Source organism: Electrophorus electricus, chromosome 16 (genome assembly GCF_013358815.1).
Source record: "Electrophorus electricus isolate fEleEle1 chromosome 16, fEleEle1.pri, whole genome shotgun sequence".
Taxonomy (NCBI): Eukaryota; Metazoa; Chordata; class Actinopteri; order Gymnotiformes; family Gymnotidae; genus Electrophorus; species Electrophorus electricus.
The window spans coordinates 3,685,079-3,705,566 of NC_049550.1; the positions used below are offsets into that span (position 1 = coordinate 3,685,079).

Below are 20,488 nucleotides of genomic sequence, written 5' to 3' on the forward strand. Positions count from 1 at the left end.
AGTAAGAAATGCATACTTTTGTTGCCAAATACAAGCACGTGCAGGCGGCAAAAAACTAGTAAATAAATAAGATTGAAGTATTTTAAAGTCAATTCCAAATTTAACTGGGAACCTTTGCAGAACTGAAAAACAGGTGTCAGGACACGGCCCCCTCCTTGGTTCCTCCCTGTGTGTCTGTCTAGCGCTGCGCCCCTACCGTGTTCATTGGTCCTGTCACACCTGTCTATATATATGTTCATTGTTAGCACGCATAGTTAAACCCTTGTTTTAGTGTTGTTGGTTGTCAGTCTTTGATCCGTGTTGCAGATACTGGCTACCTTGTTTAACTGCTTGTTGAGTTTGCCCTGTGTAGTGTTCTTCGTTCTGTTTCGTTCAATATTTTGTTAATAGTGTGACCACGGCTCGTCTCTGCACCATGCCTTGCCTCCCATCGTTACAACAGGACTAATGTGGTCAAACTTTCTTGCCCTTGTAAACAGTCTGGATGCTGCATCCTGTACAAGTTGGAGTTTATTTAATAACTTTAATGCGTCCAATTAGGAGACAGTTACAGTAATCAAATCAGAAATTTATCCGAGAAATTAGTTACCCAAGACAACTTGTGGAAAGGGAACCTAGTCCTTTATCTGAGCTAGCTAGGCAGCTGCCAGTTAAGTATTTGCAGATTAACAGAGTCTGAAGAAGCACCCCCCCCAATATTTTCTATCTTGTCATTAAAAAAAATCAGTGTCACTGCAACATTTCAGAGGGATACGCGACTGAATGCCATTGATTTGATTCCAGTTAGCTTTGACAGTCTTTTAAATAGGGATCTTGTTTTTCAGATATTAGATTAGGGATTGTAAGTATGATTTTGCCATAGTCAAGGCATGCTTAATTCAATTAGGCTATTTTTCTATGAAGTTTTACATACTTCTGATTTAGTATTTTGCAATTTATGCTCTAAGATTGTTTTGAACGTGTATGTTTGCTGTACCAAGGTGCAACTCTCTTCTTGCAATTTTTTTTTTTTCCTGCAACCTTGTCAAAAAAACTTCCAATGTTGGGATCTGGTTTTTCTTACTTTCACCAGCTAGCGTAACTGATCCTAGATCAGATGACCTGGCCCAAGCCATTAAAAACCCTGAATGTTTGGTACAGCTAAGATAAAACTGTGCCCCATCTAGTGGGCCCAAGGACTTGGTTGAGAACCACTGCCTTATACAATGTTTTAAAAAATAGACGAAATGGATAGCTAACACTTTTGACAAGTACTATGAAAAAAATAGGCCTAGACCAATTTATTCCCAAACAAATTATTTATTGTGTATGCCACCAAAACAATGAGGTCCATGTGATAGGGTTGTAAACAAATCCCATTTTTAAAAAAGCAAACAAAACATTGGCTCAATAACGACCCGATTTCCCAAACATTCAGCGGACCTCATGCAGGTGAAACTAACATACAGCGTTCCTTAGGCCAGCATCACATCCACAGCACTCCCTCACTTCCCTTTACAGGACACCCGAATCTCACCAACCTTTCTTCCAATAGACTGATTGTTCGCTTAGTTTACAGGCTCACAGGTTTTATTATAGTAGCAGGAGATAAGATAGTAATAGATGGCAAAAAAGTATTTTTTAAAGTAAAATGGAACAATTTAAGTAATTCTTCACAATCCTAGGTTTTTTTTCCTCCCCCACCCCCCTTAAAAAAAAAAACAAACGCACACAAAAAAGTCTCAATAGGAAACTTTCTCCATCTGAACAATTCTGGAAGCAAACACTACTGTCCTCTCCTGAAGAACAAGCAGGGGAACAGATCTACACTGGCCAACCACTTCCAAACCATGGCTACCAATTCAGTTAAAGCAATCTCATCCACTCTTTATTGTGCTTGTGTGAGCTTCTGTGAGTCAAATTAATGTCTTTAGGATGCAAAAAATCTTTAGGATGCAAAATATTCTATAAAATTCTAAATCTTTTGTATCAAAAGGCAAAATACCAAAAAATGTTGAAATGTGGTAAACTGAAGAAGGAAAAACTAAATCTCGGCTCAAACCGAAGGTGCTACATGCAAAATAATATAAAAAGGGTTTATCCCCCAAATTCATCCATCACTGTCAATACAAGCTGAACTTATTGTGAGGGCATTCATTGCATGTGATTTACCTCATTTATTAACTATGGTATCTTTTGGGACTTCTGGTAAGCTAACTTGTAGTCATGGATTGATTCATAACTAATTTAAAGTTTAAAACAATTTATGAACACAACACAATGGCCATAAGCTTCATAAATGAAGACACCTTGTAGCTTGTCTGCACTCGATTACATGCTCAAAATCAATCTTCATTTACATCTTATTTACATATGTACCTTACTATCAGTATCCTTAACATATTGCCACTAGTGGGCGGCATAAGTGCAGTTAGAGCCATTACAAGGTTTTAAGTATACAAAACCCCAGAGAAATCTGAAGGAAACATTACTGAGCGAGTCTAAAAGAAAAGCTGGTTTTCTTTTTCATTAAGGGAGGTGTCCGTGACTGGGATTCGGCAGCCAGGTTCCTAGCTGGGTATGAGCAGACTGGGATCCTTGCTAAACGGCAGCGTGGCTTCCGGGCAGCAGGTGTGTCTCTGAAGGGCAGCCACAGGGATCAAGGGAGCATGAGGAAGCGAAGGGCTGTCGCTGAGTAATGTGGGCACGAGCCAGGCATACCAAGGTGGGTGGCGGCCATTGGAGACGTTACCAGCCCCACACAGGGGGAAGTAGTCCGGGCGGCAAGAGAATGGGGGGTTGGCTCTTTCGTCCCGCGAAGCATCCGGAGGGGCTAGAACCAAGAGAAGAGAGGCCCAAAGGGAGGGTGCGAGGCTCTGACTGAGGGACCGGGGAAAGGAGGAGGGACTGTGAAAGTCTGGTTCCATAGGGAGGCGGGGCTTCTGGCTGCCATTGACCAGGACGCAGCAGCGGGGGTGGGCAGGGGTAGGACGCATAAGGAGGGCGGGCTCTATGGGGCTGAGGCCTGATTGGCTGTAGTGGGGCAGGCAGAGCTGCTGGAGCACTGCTGAGGCGGCAATGAGTCCCGCCACACTGGTTAGGTAGAGGAGGCCCAGCATGCAAGTGACCTGTAGAGACGAGACTGAAGTCATCACAATGCTTACAGAAACACACACAACTGTGTGATCACATCAGAGGTCAGGTTTTGCTTGACCATTGTTTGATGAAGCCATTTTAATTTTATAAAATCAGTTTTAATTATTTTACCTATTACTGAACAATTAAAATCAGCTTCCAAAGGGGAAAAAAAATTACCAATTTGCAATTAAATATTATACAGAACAAACATGAGATATTTGAAGATGCAGTCCTGGTTAAATCGCTATTACAACATTCTCCATGTGGGATGCATCAGTGTACAGTTAAAGCCCTGCCTTGGTAAAGTGCTGGTAGATGTTGGTGAGTGCCAGCCTCCAGTTGGCCTGCTCCAGCAGCACACACAGATCGGTGTAGGTCAACCATCCGCGTCTCACACCCTCCCGCTCTGCAATGCTGTAGCAAAAAGACGGAGCACAGCAGGTTGAAGCCAAACGCACAAGTCCAGATTTCCAGATTAATGCTAAAATGAGACTACAAAGAATTTCCAGTGCCATTTCATCACTGCACTGCATATGCATGAAATTGCCCCTTAGAGCATTTTAACCTAAGCCCATGCATTACCGCATATGCAGGTGGGTTACCAGTCAGTGGAGCTAAGGTATGCCGCTTATCTCTTCACTCTTTACTCACAAACACCATGGTGATAGCCAGCCCTTACTGGGTTTATTTCATTAACAGAAGGACCTCAATAATAGTTTTGTTAACAATAGCACATAAGATAATAATAGGAATAATATCAAAGATGCAGTATGTTTTTTTTCAAATGTATGATGCGTTTTATTTGTATCACTGACCTGCTCTCAAGTTGATTGAGCACACTGAACAATTCACTGGGTTCAGTGAACAGGCTCCACTCCTGCCATACAATAAGTAAGTAGCTTTAGAGAAGGCTGTTCTTGTAATCTTATGGCGAACATGGGCCGAGTCAAATCAATATGGCTTACAATTGCACTGAGAAAGTTCAACTCCAGGGTGTTGACAGTGTGGACATCCAGCTTGCCGGCCGTACCCCATTCGTCGTTGAAAACCTCCTCCTCCTCACCTTCATCGTACAAATATTTACTGGCCACCATCTGCAGGGGCAGCACAAAGGAGCACTTACAAGGCCAAGTAAGGTTAAAAATTACTCCCCTCTGCTGCCTAAACATGGCAAATCCCAAATATATATATTTTAGCTTGTATTCCTTTAATGCAAAAGGAAGTGAGAATATTAAAAACTATATCTTTCTTTCAGGATTGCCAAGGTCCGTCCATGACGATACTATTGCAGCCACCCACCCACAAAACATCCCCACACCACCATCCTACTGGACCTTTTTCTGACCCAAAAGCTTACCATAGATATCAAGAAAAGATCAGAGGAAGAGATTTGTTGAAGATATTCTGGGTTTCTGTGTCGAAGTCTTTCAATGTAAACAAGGGCCAACATCATAGCACATGGTGAAATGCATGCTTCTCTGCAAAGGAAAGAGGTGAGGACGTGAGGATAGATGCACATTACAATACCAATAAAGTAAGAATTGACAGTGCAAATGACACTTCACGTGTGCGTATGGGGGGAGGCGAGGGCACTCACCTAGCAACATGTGCAGCGTATTTCTTGTGGAGCTTTCGTATTGGACTTGGGGCTGATTTCTGGAGGAGTTCTACAGCAATGTCTAGTGTAAAGATGTCAATAAGTAAATTGGCATCGTATACAAAACCGACATGGTCCACTGGATCACTACTGTAATAACTATAAAAGTGTGTACTGTATAAAAGTATTCTAGCAGTAGCCAAACTAGAGATTTACAGTATATGGTCAGTAATGTCACCAACTGACAGTACTCTTTACTAAAGACGTTTACTAAAAACGTATTTACAGTAGCGATATGCGAGATGAAAATATTAATATTTGTTAGTTGGGTTCATATTCGAACTAACGTATACGTCTGTTTATAGCAACGATGCACTCACCTGTCACGGGACACGACAGTGCATCCAGCGAACTGTCTGGATCAAGACCATAATATAAACGTTTCTTAACTCGGTCTGAAAGTTGCTGATGCCTCGGGAGAAACTACAAATTGATCAAAGACCATCGGAATATTGTCAATCAGAAAAGAAAATATTCAGTAAGATAGCCAGCGCTAAGTAGCTAATCTAGCTGGCTGGCTACCTAGCGTTATCTGACAGAATACTGTTAACTTGATCAAAAGATTCCTGAAAATGAACATGTCTGAGAGAAACTATTTGTATTTACACAATTCGACATGTAGTATTGCCAACTAGCTCCGAGTGCTGCTGGTCACCCCTCGTCAACAAGGCCTTCAGATAAGCAGCGGTCTAAATTAGCCTGTTGCCCGCCTCTACTGACTTAGTAACTTGATATATGCTCCTAGCTAGGTCATTTTTAATATCACAATTGAGATAGCTCAATTTAGTGGATACTGAAAAGTTGTTGATGGCATTTTTAAGACAAACAAATCTAAGCTAAAAAAATAACTTACAACTATAAACAATAATCAATATTCGGAAGTTAGCTAGTCAGCTAATAATGTAGCCATAGCTGGGGTTGCCAAGAATAATTTGCTTTCGAAAACAAAAAACATACATACCGTAAACTCCTGAAAGTCAGAGAAAGGAAACGTCCTTTCATCAAACAAGTCGCCGAAATCCATTTTCAATCTAAAATAAACCCGTGTTAAAGATTAAGGACCCTGTTAAACATGCATTAAAGGCGTCGCCGCGCGCCTCCTCCAGTCCACAGCACTTCCTAACCAAGCTGGCTGCACCGCGCCAGTCGCTATTTGACAGGCGTGCGTTACAACTCGTTGTGCCCTAGTTGAGAGAACTGTTAGAATGCGAAGCCCTACAAGTCAATAAAAGAAAGTCACGTTTTCATTAATTTTAATATAAAATCACCCATCTTAACAATTACGTACAAAACCAGGCAGTAATAGATACAGTCCACTCGCAAAAAATAACATTTTACACACAAAAAACCCTGCTCCTCAAACTGTTCTGTCAGAGAGCAGAATGTAATTTCCTAAATAACAGCAAAAGATAAAATTAAATTATCTGTGGATCTTTTTACCCTCATGCAATACACATGTGATGAGAACCCATACATTTAAGCTTTTAGTATTTCTTTGACTTCATATTATACAAATCTAAAGCAGATATGTCATTTATAAGATTTCACACTGTCAGTAAGTCCGTACGGCCTCCTTGCATGCAGCTGTGAGCAGTCACTACATTTTGTTTAAAAACAGTAACTGCTGCTAACTGCAAGGTTTGTTAACTTTTAAAGACAGCTAGCTGCACTGTCAGTTTAGAAATCACAGTAGATGTAATTGCACTGATGTGCATTATATTCAAGCACATTATTTCTCTGATGAAGAAATAATCTAAAGTCACAAGAAGGAGATGTGTGTTTAGCATTACTCATCGCCTTTCTCTCCTAATATCAATAATGATGTGTTGGCTTCCTCCATATTTAAAGTTTTAAACTTGCCTTACATATTTCCACACACAATGAACATTGATGGAATTCCGAATTTCTCGTTCAGTCCATTCGAAATCTGATGAAGAGGCAGTCGTCTACACCCGTATAGATTTAAATAAGTTTTCTCAGACGCAAGAGCAGGTTTTACTGCTACCAAAAGTCTTACGACTTTGGATTGACCATGCATAAGATTCTGAAAATGTTGTCTCCAAAATATTGCTTGGACAGAATATCTTACAGCTAAGCTTAACAAAGCAATACCATCAACACATAGTAACTGGGAGAATTTGTATTGTCTATTCAAGAATCGTAGTGTTCAAGTGTATTATGTAATTGGTCTGGCTGTCTTTGTTCGATCTGTGTGTATACCGAACATTGTATGTCACGGCTCTGCCTTCCCCCATCATCCCTGTTGTGAAAGGCAATAAAAACTTGTTCATAAAAAACAAGTATATGCAACATGCAAGAGAAATAATGAAACTCATCAACAGTTTGTGGACAAATGTGTATACAATGATTAAGATATAAATAGGGTTAAAAGAAAAAGAAAAAAAAAATCCAATCCCTATTAAACCCTCTGAGGTGTACATCATCAAGAAACCTCTGTAGTGTGCATCAAAGCCCTCAGTGACTCCTGTGGCCCACAGATGGTGCTGGGGGTTGGAGTTTCTCTGGCCGTGTGTCTTTAGCCTCCGTGTCCGAGGCAGAGTCCGAATCCTGGGCCTGTTGCTGCTTCAGCCACATGTCAGAGTAGAGGCCACCCTTGGCCAGCAGCTCCTCGTGTCTGTACAGCATGACAAGCCACAGAAAGAGGTTGAGTCACACAAAGCAGGACGTGGGAGATCGGTTCAATGCACCATTATATCTCAATCTCAGCACATGAAAAATATTTTTAGCACAGATCATGATGTCAGGATTAGAATGATATCTAATCCCCCCCCCCAAATAAAGTACAGAATGTCAAAAATGTCACTTTACTTACACCATATAACAAAGAACAGGAATATACAATAAAATCTCCTTGGGTATATCATGTATATTTCTTACCAGAGCATGAAATTTGATAGTGACTTTGGGCATGAAGCATTATTGGGAACATGTTGTTAACCAATGGCGGATCTTTTTCATCTTACCTTCCTCTCTCTGCGATCTGGCCATCACGTACAACTAGGATCTGATCAGCTCCAATGATGGTGGACAATCTATAGCAGAAACGCCATTAATGGCATCACGCAAGCCATCTATCTAAGTTACTGTGCTGGCTTCCCGCATTTTATTTACCTGTGGGCCACTACGATGGTGGTGCGGTTGACACACACTTTGGCCAGCGAGGCCTGAATGTTGCGCTCCGTCTGTGTGTCGAGCGCAGAAGTGGCCTATTGAGAAAGTAGGACAGAGTGGTGGGCGAAGGAACCTTTTCGCTGCGCTCCTGAGGGAGTGGGAATGTTTGGGGCATCACGGTTTCGTAAAAAGAGACACGGACGAAGCCATACTGCTGCTTACCTCGTCCAGGAGGATGATCTCGGGTGCCTTGAGAATGGTGCGAGCGATGGCGACTCTCTGCTTCTCTCCGCCGCTCAACTTCAGCCCTCGCTCACCCACTTGGGTGTCGTAGCCTTTGAAGTGGGAACCCCAACAGAATAGTTAGGCACTCTCGTACTATGATCAAAACTGACATGAGACTGGAGATTCATACAGTGCTTGGAACCTGTGCACCAGGCCAAAACTGGATTTACATTTACGGAATTTAACTGATGCTTTTCATCCAAAGCAACTTATAACAATGATTGAACGCAATTTGAGCAACTGATGATTAAGGCTCTTGCTCAAGGGCCCAAAAGTGGCAACTTGGCAGTGTTGAGCCTTGAACTGGCAATCTAACAATTACAAGCTGAGTACCTTAACCATTGAGCTAACACTGCCAAGATTGCCACCTATTGTGCATTCAACTCGCTGCAAGGCTGGGACATTAACTTTTGAGGGCTACCCATGGTAAATGGGAGAACTGAAACAGTAAAGCCAAAATGTTATGTTTTCCATGCGAATAAGCTCTAGCAAAAAGCCTATCTGAGACGCTTACCCTCGGGAAAGGACAGGATGCGGTCATGGATGTCAGCGGCGATGGCTGCCTCCTCCACTTCCTGGTCAGTGGCTGAAATGCGGCCATAGCGGATGTTCTCGCGGATGTTGTCGTTGAACAGGACAGTGTCCTGCGGAACCACACCGATGTGAGCTCGCAGGGAGGCCTGCTTTACCTGGGGCCAACAGAGCGCACATAGGCATACGCTATATCAACAGTTCACCAGCTTTCTGGAGCAATATGAAATGTCATGCATGCACAGAATTGGAGCCTAAAACTGAACTTCCAATGAGATTACAGCATATCAGGAAGTGTCCTTACACCAAGCACAGATCAGAAACGCACCTCATTTTATTACTTGTGGTATGGTGCATAATGTATGAAAAACATGCAAACCATCTTCATGAGTGGTGATTAGAAAGGAATAAAGGTTGTCACACATCCCTTGCCTTGCTGAAAGCACTGTCCAAGTCGCTGCAACTTTTCAATTTCACAGTGATGACAGCATGTTTCGGCAGGGACAAGCTTGCTCACCTTGGTGATGTCCTGGCCATCGATGCGGATGCAACCGCCTTGGACATCGTAGAAGCGGAAGAGCAGGCGGATGATGGTGCTCTTTCCGGAGCCCGACTGGCCGACCTGTACAGTCCCACACAAAAAAATGGATGGTGAATACTTAATCACCTGATCTGGGATCAGTGCACACCTTCTACCTTAAAGGAAAATGATTATATGTAGAAGCTGTTCCTGAAGTAGACATGCACGTGCACAATAAAAACAAACAAGCAAACCAACAAGAAATAACAAGCAAACAAACAAACAAACATGTACATCATCAAGTGGCTACTGACACTACAGTCAGTATCTAGATTGACTATTTTCTTTGACTGCGCGTCTCTTTTACTCACAAGTGCGACGGTCTGGCCAGGTAAGACCGTGAAAGAGACGCCCCTGAGGATCTCCTTCCTGTGGGGGTGAAGAGGAGGAGTCAGTGCGACTACAGAAAGGATGGGTTAGTCCTGATGTGTGCGACTACAGAAAGAAGAAGAATAGGCAAGGTTGCGAGCATCTACCCTTCCGTGTAGCTGAAGGAGACGTTGTCGAACTCAATCCTCCCCAGCTTGTAGAGAAGGCTTCCTGCGTTCACGTCATCCTTCACCTAGGCCCGGATCAGGAATGGGGGAAGAAAATGAGCCCCCAAAAACCTAAACTACTATAGTTGATTTTGTGGGCCATAAAGATATCTTCCTTACCTCCTCCTCTTCGTCAAAGAGCTTGAACATGTTCTCCATGTCGATAAAGGACCTCTGGATAACTCTGAGGAATAAAGGAGGAACACTTTTCCTGACTGATAGGACACACACAAGATGGCCAACAGCTGTTGAAGCAGCCGACTGAAATTCCTACCTATAGTACGTTCCAAACCAGTTGAGAGGTGTGTAAAGCTGGATGATGTACGTTCCAAACAGAACGTAGTCTCCCACCTGTGGGCACCATGCAAATCCGGTGAGCACACACAATTAATCTTGTATTTATCAATGATCCTTACGTCCTAGTGGGTGGAGCCAATTCTTGGAAAAGCAACTGGGGCAAACCAAAATCCACAAAACGAGGCTGAGGTCCTGTTACCCTCTGTGACTATGCTGTCAGCGGTTGGAGGGCTTGCAGGGAGGAGTACCTCGAACTTGCCCTCTGTGACGAAGTAGGCACAGAGCAGTGAGCCGGCCAGCAGACCCGAGCCGATGATGGCATTCTGCGTCTGGTTCAGCAGCGCCAGGGAAGCGTTTGTCTTCCACTCCAATAACTGAGCACAACAAAACACAGGTTATTTAATTAGACAGACACAGACACATGGATCAAATATGATGGTGAGCAAATTCAGCTGAAGAAAAACAAAAAAAATCTTATTGTCCAGTATTTGATATTCATCTTATAAAAATATCAAATGCAATCAGAATAAACTGCTCTCAGCTGTGCTTATTTTATACAAAATATTTTTTAAATACTTTTTATTTCCAAGATAATCATACCAAAGTTCACTGCATGCTGGTATAATGACAACAAAAAAAAAGACATCATATTAGTGTTTATGCTGGCCTACGAACGAGTCAGTAGAGATGAATGTAAACTAATAAAGCTAAATGGAGTAGTGATACCTGATATTTGAGGATTGCTTCTTCGAAGCGGCCTACTTCGTAGCTCTCCGCGTTGTAGTATTTCACCTGCAGACGATCATGAGCAAAAATGAGCATGCCATGACCTACAAAACTTAGCGCCTTCGCTACACCTTAGCTTTGGTCCCCAACTTCTGCCCAGGCTGCACTTGGGTGTAGTGTGCCACAACCTTCATTTACTCAGATCAGACCGGTGAACAGGCACGCTACAAAATATACAGCACATTCCACAGGACTTCAGGACTATGCGAGACAACTGGGTGTTTGTCACTGGGATTTACAGCCCTACTGAAATTTTAAAACGGTGCCATCAGCAAGGCCTTAAACAGTGCCAGGGTTTCAGTTTGCCAAATCGGTTTCTTGCCTTGGCTGGCCTTAGTGTGACTGGCCTTAGTGTGACATGTCTGATCAGGGGTGGACTGGGAGACATGAGTGGACAGCAGTGGACCAGTCTGACTGAGAGCACCTTCATGCAGTACCGTCTCAAAGTTGAGCAGGGAGTCCACTGCTTTGGCCTTGGCGTTGTTGTCGTGCGTGTTCATGTCACGTCTGTACTTCGTCCTCCACTCTGTGATGATGACTGTGAGAGCTTCCGGGTCAAACGTGCAGAAATAAAAAAGACAAAAGTGATCAGCGCAGGTCAAGCATGTTGAAGGGCTTTATATGTGTCCTTTCAAAATCTCTGAGGAAAATACAGGGAGGCAATAGCAAAATAATAGATCAGAGTAATAATTGGGAAAAACAAACAAACAAAAACAATAATAATAATTATAATTATTACTATTATTTATTTCCAGTAATAACAATATAATAATATAATTCTACCACTAACAACAGCAGCAACAACAATAATAATGTACTATTGTTTTTTCCCCATTTGGGCAGGAAAGAGGAGGAAGAGGAGGCAGCTGGGGAACTGGAGGCAGGTACTCACTAAGATAAAGGGCCATGCAGATGAAGACTATGAGGCCGAACCAGGCATTGAAGTAGGAGATGAAATAGATGATGGCGATGATGATGTCAGCAATGGTGGGAAAAATGCTGAAGACAATGTAACTGTGGAGCAAAATTTGATATCACAAAGAAAAACACAACACAAATAAATACTATGCAAATCAACATTTGTAGAGCGTTTGTTTTGTCCTATTTTCTGTTTGGCCAGTTGAGGGTCAGACCTGAGCAGGCTGTCGATGGAGGAGGTGCCACGGTCAATGCTGCGGAGCACCTCTCCGGTGCGGCGGCTCAGGTGCCAGCGCAGAGAGAGCCAGTGCAGGTGGGCGAACAGGCGCACCTGCACCACGCGGCTGGTGTACTGCTGCACGCGGATCCACAGGAAGGAGCGCGCGTTACTGATAAAGCCAGAAGAACCTGGAGGCCAGGGACAAGGGGGAGAGGAACGTTCAGATTTTCAGCACTTTGAGGGCATTCTTGTCTAAAGTGCTTTTCTGTATAGAAATAGAGAAAGCAGTGGTAGCTCAGTGGTTAAAGTACTCGACTTGTAATCGGAAGGTTGCTCGTTCAAGCCCCACCACTACCAAGTTGCCCTGAGAAAGACCCTTAACCCTCAATTGGTCAAGTTGTACTCAGTCATAATTGTAAGTCACTTTGGAAAAGAGCGTCAGCTAAATGCAAAACAACAGAGATAGAAAGTAGTCAATCTACAGTAGAAGAGAAAAGGAAGCTCCCAGGATATGGATTTGCTTTGAAGTTTATCTGATTATTGAGGTCCATGGTTCAAAATCAAAAGTTTATGTTTTTTCTCCCCTTCAAGTATTTAATTACTTAATTAATTGATCCAATTACTGTTAAATTCCCCAAATACACACACGCCCTCACCTGCACCACCACCCTGCAGGAACTTGAGCAGAACATAGATGCACACCGTAGTGGCCACAGTCTTCCAAGGACTCCTGCCTGTGAGATCGTTCACTGCGTGACATAAGAACAGGAGCATGATGGTGGCCCTTGCATCAACACTTTTAATAACTCACACACACACACACACACACACAGAGGACCTGCTATTGTCTACAACCTGCCAGTCCACCTGTTCTTTGAGTCAGAGGTCTGGTCTGGAAATGAATTCATCTAATCTCCAGTTTGTTTCATTTTTCTAAATTGCTGTTAGTTATAATAATCTTCCAGTGATAAACTTTAAAAGGCATACACTATTCAGAGTCTCTCAAAACATCCCCTAAAATAATGTTTAAACTACTCTGAATGCTGGTTCTTTTTTTTTTTTTTTAGGTATAGTGCCTTTAACTTAACAGTTACTACAACGGTGAAGCCACCTGAGAAATCTACCTGGACTTCGAGGTCTGTGATTCTGAACAGCTATGACATACCTACTAGACAAGACATTTGGATGATATGCTGAATTTTGCTAAAATGGGATTTTCACTCCCAAAATCAAGCTTGTAAAGCATGTACAAGACGGAACAGCACTCCGAACACACTGCACTTATAATCAGATTCAGCTTGGACACATATACAAAATGTGAATAGACCACATCACTTTTCGCCCAGGGCGGGTGGTGTGTCTGCAGAAGCGCTCACCTATGTTTTTATAGTAGATGGGCACGAAGACATTGACGGCGCGCTCAGCCCCCAGCAGACCAAGGCAGAGCAGGACGAGCAGCTGCAGGAGCATGTTGCCAGTGGGCCACATGTACGGCGCCAGCAGCCGCACTTTCCGCCCAAAGTCCCGCCAGGCCGAGGGGGGGCTCGCCTCCGCACCCAGCAGGGGCTGTGAGAGAGACAGTGTAACAGACTTCTTATAGCCTTTTGCAACTGTCTACTGTGCTTCAAGAATGAAAACTCTGTTGGTGGCCTGTTGCTGTAACTGGTTACATTTCTAGCATTTTCTATTATTCCAACCATTTATTTTATGTCTTTGCAAGCAGTGCCGTGTGTAAAAGTGCTTAATGTTTTTCTGCATGCATTGAATATTTTAACACGTGAGAGCTGTAATTTTTAGCATCTGTGTGTGTGCTGTCTTCCTCTGGCACTGCGGCACCCCTAGCTATAACACCAGCCTGCCAGCTAACTGATCGTTGGCATTGGTAAAGCTATTGGTCACACAGCGCATACAGTTCATTACTGTCCAAAATGTCAGCACAGCTATTACAGACACCTCTCCACACACATACACCTGTATACACCCACCTGTCCACCATGTTCCATGTCGCGCTCATCCTCGTTGATGAGGAGCATGTAGGGTCGTCGTGGCAACCCTGGGGCCTTGAGGCCTAGGAAGAACAGTGTCCCTGAGCTGAGGTAACGGAAGAGCCAGAACATAAACTCCACCTAAAGACAGACAGACACACACACACAGCATTTCTTTTTAATAAATGATAAAATACATTTTGGTTGTGCACGTTCGAAACCTACAGTAAATGAGGGTGGACTTTCAGTTCCCAGGATTTCAAACTTAGTTTAGAAATTTGAATGGGTTTCTTAGGGAGTACTGATAGAGCAAAATGCTGTTAACACTGAATACCAAGCCATAGAGAATAGAGCTGTTAGCATGCAACTCTCTAAACTGCTTTTACCAACTATTGTTTAAAAGGGTGGAATAACTCAGCAACTAATTCAAAGAGAAGCATGAATTATTTAGCGTTACAGAATGCAGCAGATTAAGTGCACTCTGGCTTTGTGGTGTGATCAGCTTGCACTTTCACATGCCCGAGATATAATACTGCGCAAAGGTATTAGGCTGCATTGTCTTTCAGAACTGACTTTAAGATACTTTAAACGACCTTCAACTGTTGGCCTGACTTTTAATGTTTCAATGGGCCTGCCCCATTGCTCCTCTGTGAACTCTTAGGCATGCTGATGCAAGAGCTCTCAGATTCATCAACCAAAACATGCTGGATGTTGCCACAACTTCATTAAAGATTGGCAAAGCAGACTTTTCTTTCTCTGGCTCTAAACTTGGGAATTCCCTTCTTAAAGATTTGAGGGCTCTTGACAATCAAGAGAAATTTAAAAGAAGGGTGAAGACCTGTCTGCTCTGATTAGCTTTTAAATTGGCCAGTGATTAATGATTTACATTACTATTTATTCTTACTCCTGCATTTTATTCCTTCTTCTACTTCTACTGCCGCTTTCTATAAAACACTCTGTAAATCTGCTATACAGACTAAAAATTGAATCACTTGGACAGAGAAAAGAGCAGAGAAGTCGTACTGAAAAGAAGCAGCCTGAAATATCAACATACCATGATGCTATTCCCTGAGAAAGAGCTTTAAATGTCATCTTTGTGGGGCCCAAAGACTTAAACACAGTACTGCACATTATATCAAAAATAAAAGCCCTACCTAAAAGGGCTTTATCTTGAAGTTACCCCTAGAATCCATCTTAATTGTAGCGGCATAAGAATGTTTTCCAAGGGGAAAGCCATGCATTTCTGTAAATCACATTAGATTTACATTGTATGCCATAATAATGAGTGTAGAATATATTGCGCATTCACTTTTTTTTTTTTTTTTGAGTTGTCAAGTACATGATATTTACAGCCACATATTTACAGCTATATAACAGGAACCTGGTGATTAAAGGCTTATAATGGTTTAAAATGGCTTGTAATTCCAGCGACTTTGCTTCAGCATTTCATTTTTTTTTAACAATGCTGCAAAATAACAGGATTTTCAGTACTACAATTAACCATAGTGAATTACAAACAAATGAAATTTAGATTGCCAGGATGTACTTATAAGAGTAACCAAGTTCAACATTGCTCACTGGCCATGTCCCCAAAATCTGCTGTAAATTGCTGTGTCATTGGGTGGGGCTTCCTGAAAGGCGGTGCCATCTAACTGGTCAGAGCTCAACCCATGGGGAGTGCCCAAAGGGAGTGGGGAAGGAATGCCGCAAAGGCGACCATGAATCAGCAGTATGAAGACACGTGTCGCAACATACTGTTTACATATTATTACACAAAAATGCCATTGCCCTGCATGACTCTGCAGCTGTCCCCATTAACCCTGTAACATACTGTAAATAACTGCATAATATTGACATAACTGTAAGTAATAATTAAGCTTCCTCAGACTCTCTAATCTAGTTACTGTATACTTATTTTTATTGCTCCCTTAGTTTTACGTCTTGTCTCTTGTCTGTACCCTTGCTTGCTGTCTGTAGTACATCATGCATGTGTGCACATACATTCCTTTTATGTCTAACATACGTGGCAATATAGTTATTCTGATTCTTTTCACTACACAATTAATACATAGACCAATATGTGCTGACTCATCTAGGCACAGCTGATCATATAGCACTCTCTAATCGCAAAGATTAGTCATCTATCATATGAGTTGCATGTATTTTTACTCTTCAATGTTATAGCCACTGTCCCTGGATCAGTTTTGAAGGTCACATGAAAATACTTTTTTTTACCAAGCAGCTCTGAATCACAGCACTGCTGCCAAAGTTTAGTTATACTTGCTAATACATTAACTGACTCAAGAGTCTGGGTTGCACTTTTTAAAGGACAAATTCAGAATTCTGTTTCTGCATACAGGGCATTTTACTACTGCTAGTTAACGGCAGAAATAGCTCTGACACAGACTCAGAATCAAGTGCTTAATAATTGCTCATGAAAAAAAGAGGTGTGAGTTTAGAGACAAACAAACAAACCCCCACAGCTAAGGGGGCTTTAGCATGATGGTATCCCTAGACTCCATCTTAATGAGTACACATTCCTAGCCTTGGATTAAACTGCACTGCCAGTGGTGAATCACTAAAAAACTGCTTTTAATCTTAGGCTGTCTATCTGTGTCTGGGAATCTGGCCCTAAAAGTGCAGCGTGCCAGGCTAGAACATGAGCTTATGAGGAAAATTTGTCTCAGACAACAGTAACAGTGCAGCATCCATCAAATGCTGCCATAGCTGGATGTGATGCACCAAACACTACCAAAAAGGGCCTTAAGTAGCATTTCTAAATGTCTGCACATGGTTACAAATATTTGCGAGTATACTTGGAAAAACTAGAAGCCACACTTAGATCACTAGGAATTGAAATTAAAAGGCTCTAAGGTAGGACAATCTACAAACGGCTCTCAACACTTCTACTCTGATTGCTAAAACAACAGTCGGTAATTTAGGTCCAACTCAGCACCCCATCATAAGCCTACAGAGAGGCTTGCGAACGCCCCCCCCAATCACCCACCTGCTGCTGGCTGCTCTCCAGCCGCCACCACCACTGAGGGCTCGACCAGGAAACGAAGGCCAGGTTCTCGGCGGCAAACGCCACAGCCCAGTAGAGCAGCAGGGCGGCGCTGTGGCCCCTGGTGCGGTTGCCCGTCGGCACCCTGCACCGTTCCAGTCGCAGCAAGGCGCCCGCCCAGGCCCAGCCCAGTGTTGTCAGGCAGCCGTAGAGCACCACGTATCCAGCGGGTGCCATGGGGCTGGCCTGCGCCGCTCGCCACCCAGCCCATGCTGGGCCCTGCAGGGCGAGCAGCGCCGTCAGGACCAGCTGCAGGGCATAGAGGCAGGAGCGTGGCACAAACTTGGGCTCCATGTCGGTGCCGAGGCGGACATAGCGCACACAGTGCATGGCACCCAGCAAGCAGGCCAGGCTCAGCAGGACGGATGGTGCCAGGGTGAAGAAGAAGCACGGTGTCACACCGCCCTCTACCCACACCTGCTGCATGGATATGCCTTCTTCGCAGTAGCTCTTCACCAGCCCCACCATGACGGCCAGGTGGCAGGCACTTCAGGAGCCTGAGGGAAAGAGACGGGCGTTAATGTGATTCAAAAGGGACTACAGGTTTTTGCTACGACAGAGCAGCCGACCACCTGATACAACTTACTATTCATATTCTACACCATCAAAGATTTACACGGATCTCAATTTTAACACCATAATGAATCAAAGATATCGACTGCGGGCAGAAAGTCAGTCTTTAACAGTCTACTCAGATGTTTGAACTCGCTACGTCACCGTATTCCCTTCTGTTTCTTTATTCATGCACCTATTTAGCTAAGTTACTTCTTTGAAATAGACTTTTAATTAATTAATTAACTAACTAGAACATTTGGTAGTAAGTAGAGAAAGACGCGTCAGCTATCTATTATAGGTAAAAGCTATTACACAAGTTATCACCGCGACTATCGCTAGCTCGCTAATGAGCCCGGCTAACTCAATATCAGCTAGGCTAGCTAAGAAAATTGAACCAAACAACCCCGCTACAGCCACTTAGCTAAGACAGGCATCAACATAAATAACATGGAATAGAAATTCAACAATAATTGGACTTGTGCACTAAAGTATAAACAATGGATATTTATAATGCTGGAGACGCAGCTAGTTAGTCAGACTTCATATCGGCGCACTGTCGTCTCATAACATCACCTGGCTTTTACTTCACAAACTCGCATTAGCTAGCAAATAAGTCAGCTATCATACTCACCTTTTTAAAACTGAAGACTTCGACGACTCGATGCTAAATGTTCCGTAACGCTAAAAAAAAAAGTTACTTACAATTATAGCTACAAGAAAGACGGACACTACAGCCAAACATTTCTACTAAGCTCGTTCTCTGACCTTGCGCACTGCAACGGTGCGACGCTTCCAGACCTCACTAGCGTTATTTAGCCAGCGAGAACCAGCCGCTTGGGTCTTAGCGCCACCCTGAGCGCTCAAGGCTGAAGAGAACTTTTTATAATCTTTTTTTATTCCACGTCCACCTTTTAATGATACCACTGAAACTGCAGTCAAATGGACAACTTTACGGCAAATTATGAGAATACGCCAGGGTAAACTATTTTCTGTCAAATGCTTTGTCAGATTCAACAGACGACTCCAGAACAGAATCAAAACACAAACAACAGTCGCCGTGTGTATTCCTATATGCCATGTTGGGAGCTGCAGCGTTTCATATCATTCGATGGGTAGAAAGGGTTTTTTTTGTTTGTTTGTTTGTTTGTTTTTTTACAACGCGTACCACCTCTGTTTGGCTTTTCAAGCACCAACATTGTGACCCACGTTATTTTATTATATACATTAAAAATATTCCTCCGTCACCAATAGAGGGAGCGCTAGGATTATGTATCATCTCATGCGCTATCACGCCTCCTCTGATAACCTGCTGTGAGATACAACAGCAAACACACAATAACACACAATCCCCTTTCCCGTTACCAATGTTTGAAAGTGCATAAAGATGTGCTATATTAAAAATATAGTATACTGTCACAGTACTAAACAAACAAACAAAAGTCAATACGCTGTTTTTTCTTATTTTTTACCTTAGGATTCTACTAGTTTGTGTGGTTTCTTTGTGTCAAATTGAACAGCTCGTTTGGTAGTCTTTTTCACTGTATATTAAGATTTTTATTGTTATGATATATCGATTTTTATAATCTATTGTCAGCCTCAACAGTCTGCGGAGAAGACTTATGTTTTTTCCCAGTTTGTCAGTCGAAACCCATGCTAGACCTGTTTGTACTAAACAGTAAATATAATTGTACTTATAAATCAAATGGCATTCAGTGCTTGTCATTTAGGACAGCCCACACCTAAGTGCAGCCATACCTGCACATTCTGAGTCTCCACAGATGCGCAGTTCCCGACACATTTTGATAGTAGCATATTTTAACCTTGTTGAGGTGCATTGATGTATAACGTCATGTGCTAGTTATAGATTTAAGTTATAGATCTACCAGATGTCCTCCACTTTTTAAAACGGTATACAATATGACGCTCAGCAGATCCATGTTTTCAGCCGATTTTTATTTATAAAATCAGCTTCGCTCTAGAGAACTAATCTACAGATCCAGCAGAGGGCAGTGTTACTCCGCCTGTGGCTAAACATTCGGTAGTGGGGTTTAACTTTTGTAAAATAATAAATAGTAAAACCTAACAGACTCCTTCACATTGAAGTTTAATTATTTTTATGAATGATATAAATTTGTAGGGTTAACGTTTTACAATTATAACTTAATGTGGGCCTGAGATGTGATGTAAATGAAAAATATAGGGAAGAGAAGAGGTTATTGTAATAGTTTTCACAACAGCACGTCCAGTTTGTCGGACATCTTCTTTACGTTATTTTATGCTCACTGTTGTCTACTCTACAGTTTTTTTCCAAATATAATTATTTTTAAGTTAATGTCGTAAATGACAAATGCCGTAAATGTAAAATGTAAATGAACTCAGTTCTGTTTAAGTAAGCTGCATGGGTCTCTTGTCTACACCATTTAAGGGGACTGTAGATGAGCTGTAACTGTTTTTGAGGTCTCATTAGTATTCAGGAACTCTCTGAGGCGTGTAACACTGAATTGTGGGAAATGTTGTTTAAAATGGTAAGGACTGCCATGTGTAAAAGGTCTGTGTATAACACTTACAAAATAAATATGTAGCATAGAACTAGACTGTACACTTCATACCAAAATTTAACATGTATATATATATATATATATATATATATATATATATATATATATATATATTTGGAATGTTCTAACATTAACACATGCTTCTATTTTCTAAAACTAATGTTCTAACACTCACACATGCTTTTGATGTTCTAACAAATACTTCTTGCTATAGGCATACTAGTCATTTCTCAGCTCTCATCTGATTGGTGGGCAGGTGGCAAATTA

General features: G+C 42.3%; 2 protein-coding genes across 2 annotated transcripts; both read right to left on the reverse strand.

Moving 5' to 3' along the window:
• Positions 1–1,279: 1,279 nt before the first annotated feature.
• Positions 1,280–5,924, reverse strand: cnppd1 (cyclin Pas1/PHO80 domain containing 1). The gene is made up of 8 exons (XM_027025800.2): positions 5,736–5,924; positions 5,095–5,197; positions 4,715–4,796; positions 4,475–4,595; positions 4,083–4,211; positions 3,933–3,994; positions 3,414–3,531; positions 1,280–3,107 (listed from the first exon to the last, which is right to left on the reverse strand). The coding sequence occupies exons 1-8, from the start codon at positions 5,796–5,798 to the stop codon at positions 2,550–2,552; spliced, it is 1,236 nt and encodes a 411-aa protein (XP_026881601.2). The 5' UTR covers positions 5,799–5,924; the 3' UTR covers positions 1,280–2,549.
• Positions 5,925–6,010: 86 nt separating this feature from the next.
• Positions 6,011–18,455, reverse strand: abcb6a (ATP-binding cassette, sub-family B (MDR/TAP), member 6a). The gene is made up of 20 exons (XM_035535056.1): positions 18,295–18,455; positions 17,052–17,605; positions 14,045–14,185; positions 13,436–13,625; positions 12,716–12,808; positions 12,055–12,247; positions 11,814–11,935; positions 11,359–11,468; positions 10,862–10,927; positions 10,384–10,509; positions 10,113–10,189; positions 9,959–10,022; positions 9,779–9,864; positions 9,614–9,671; positions 9,240–9,344; positions 8,706–8,880; positions 8,129–8,241; positions 7,907–8,001; positions 7,759–7,827; positions 6,011–7,409 (listed from the first exon to the last, which is right to left on the reverse strand). Exons 2-20 carry the CDS (start codon positions 17,574–17,576, stop codon positions 7,250–7,252), a joined length of 2,568 nt encoding a protein of 855 aa, XP_035390949.1. The 5' UTR covers positions 17,577–17,605; positions 18,295–18,455; the 3' UTR covers positions 6,011–7,249.
• Between the last annotated feature and the right edge of the window lie 2,033 nt (positions 18,456–20,488).

Excerpts from the sequence above, each read along its gene's own strand:
- cnppd1 (XM_027025800.2), bottom strand. The coding sequence starts at position 5,798 with ATGGATTTCGGCGACTTGTTTGATGAAAGGACGTTTCCTTTCTCTGAC. Across the intron at positions 5,198-5,735 it reads CTGACTTTCAGGAGTTTACG|TTTCTCCCGAGGCATCAGCA; the intron begins GTATGTATGTTT and ends ATCAATTTGTAG. Across the intron at positions 4,596-4,714 it reads TACGCTGCACATGTTGCTAG|AGAAGCATGCATTTCACCAT; the intron begins GTGAGTGCCCTC and ends TTTCCTTTGCAG.
- abcb6a (XM_035535056.1), bottom strand. The coding sequence starts at position 17,576 with ATGGTGGGGCTGGTGAAGAGCTACTGCGAAGAAGGCATATCCATGCAG. Across the intron at positions 14,186-17,051 it reads TGGAGAGCAGCCAGCAGCAG|GTGGAGTTTATGTTCTGGCT; the intron begins GTGGGTGATTGG and ends GTCTGTCTTTAG. Across the intron at positions 8,242-8,705 it reads CATCCTGTCCTTTCCCGAGG|GCTACGACACCCAAGTGGGT; the intron begins GTAAGCGTCTCA and ends CCCACTTCAAAG.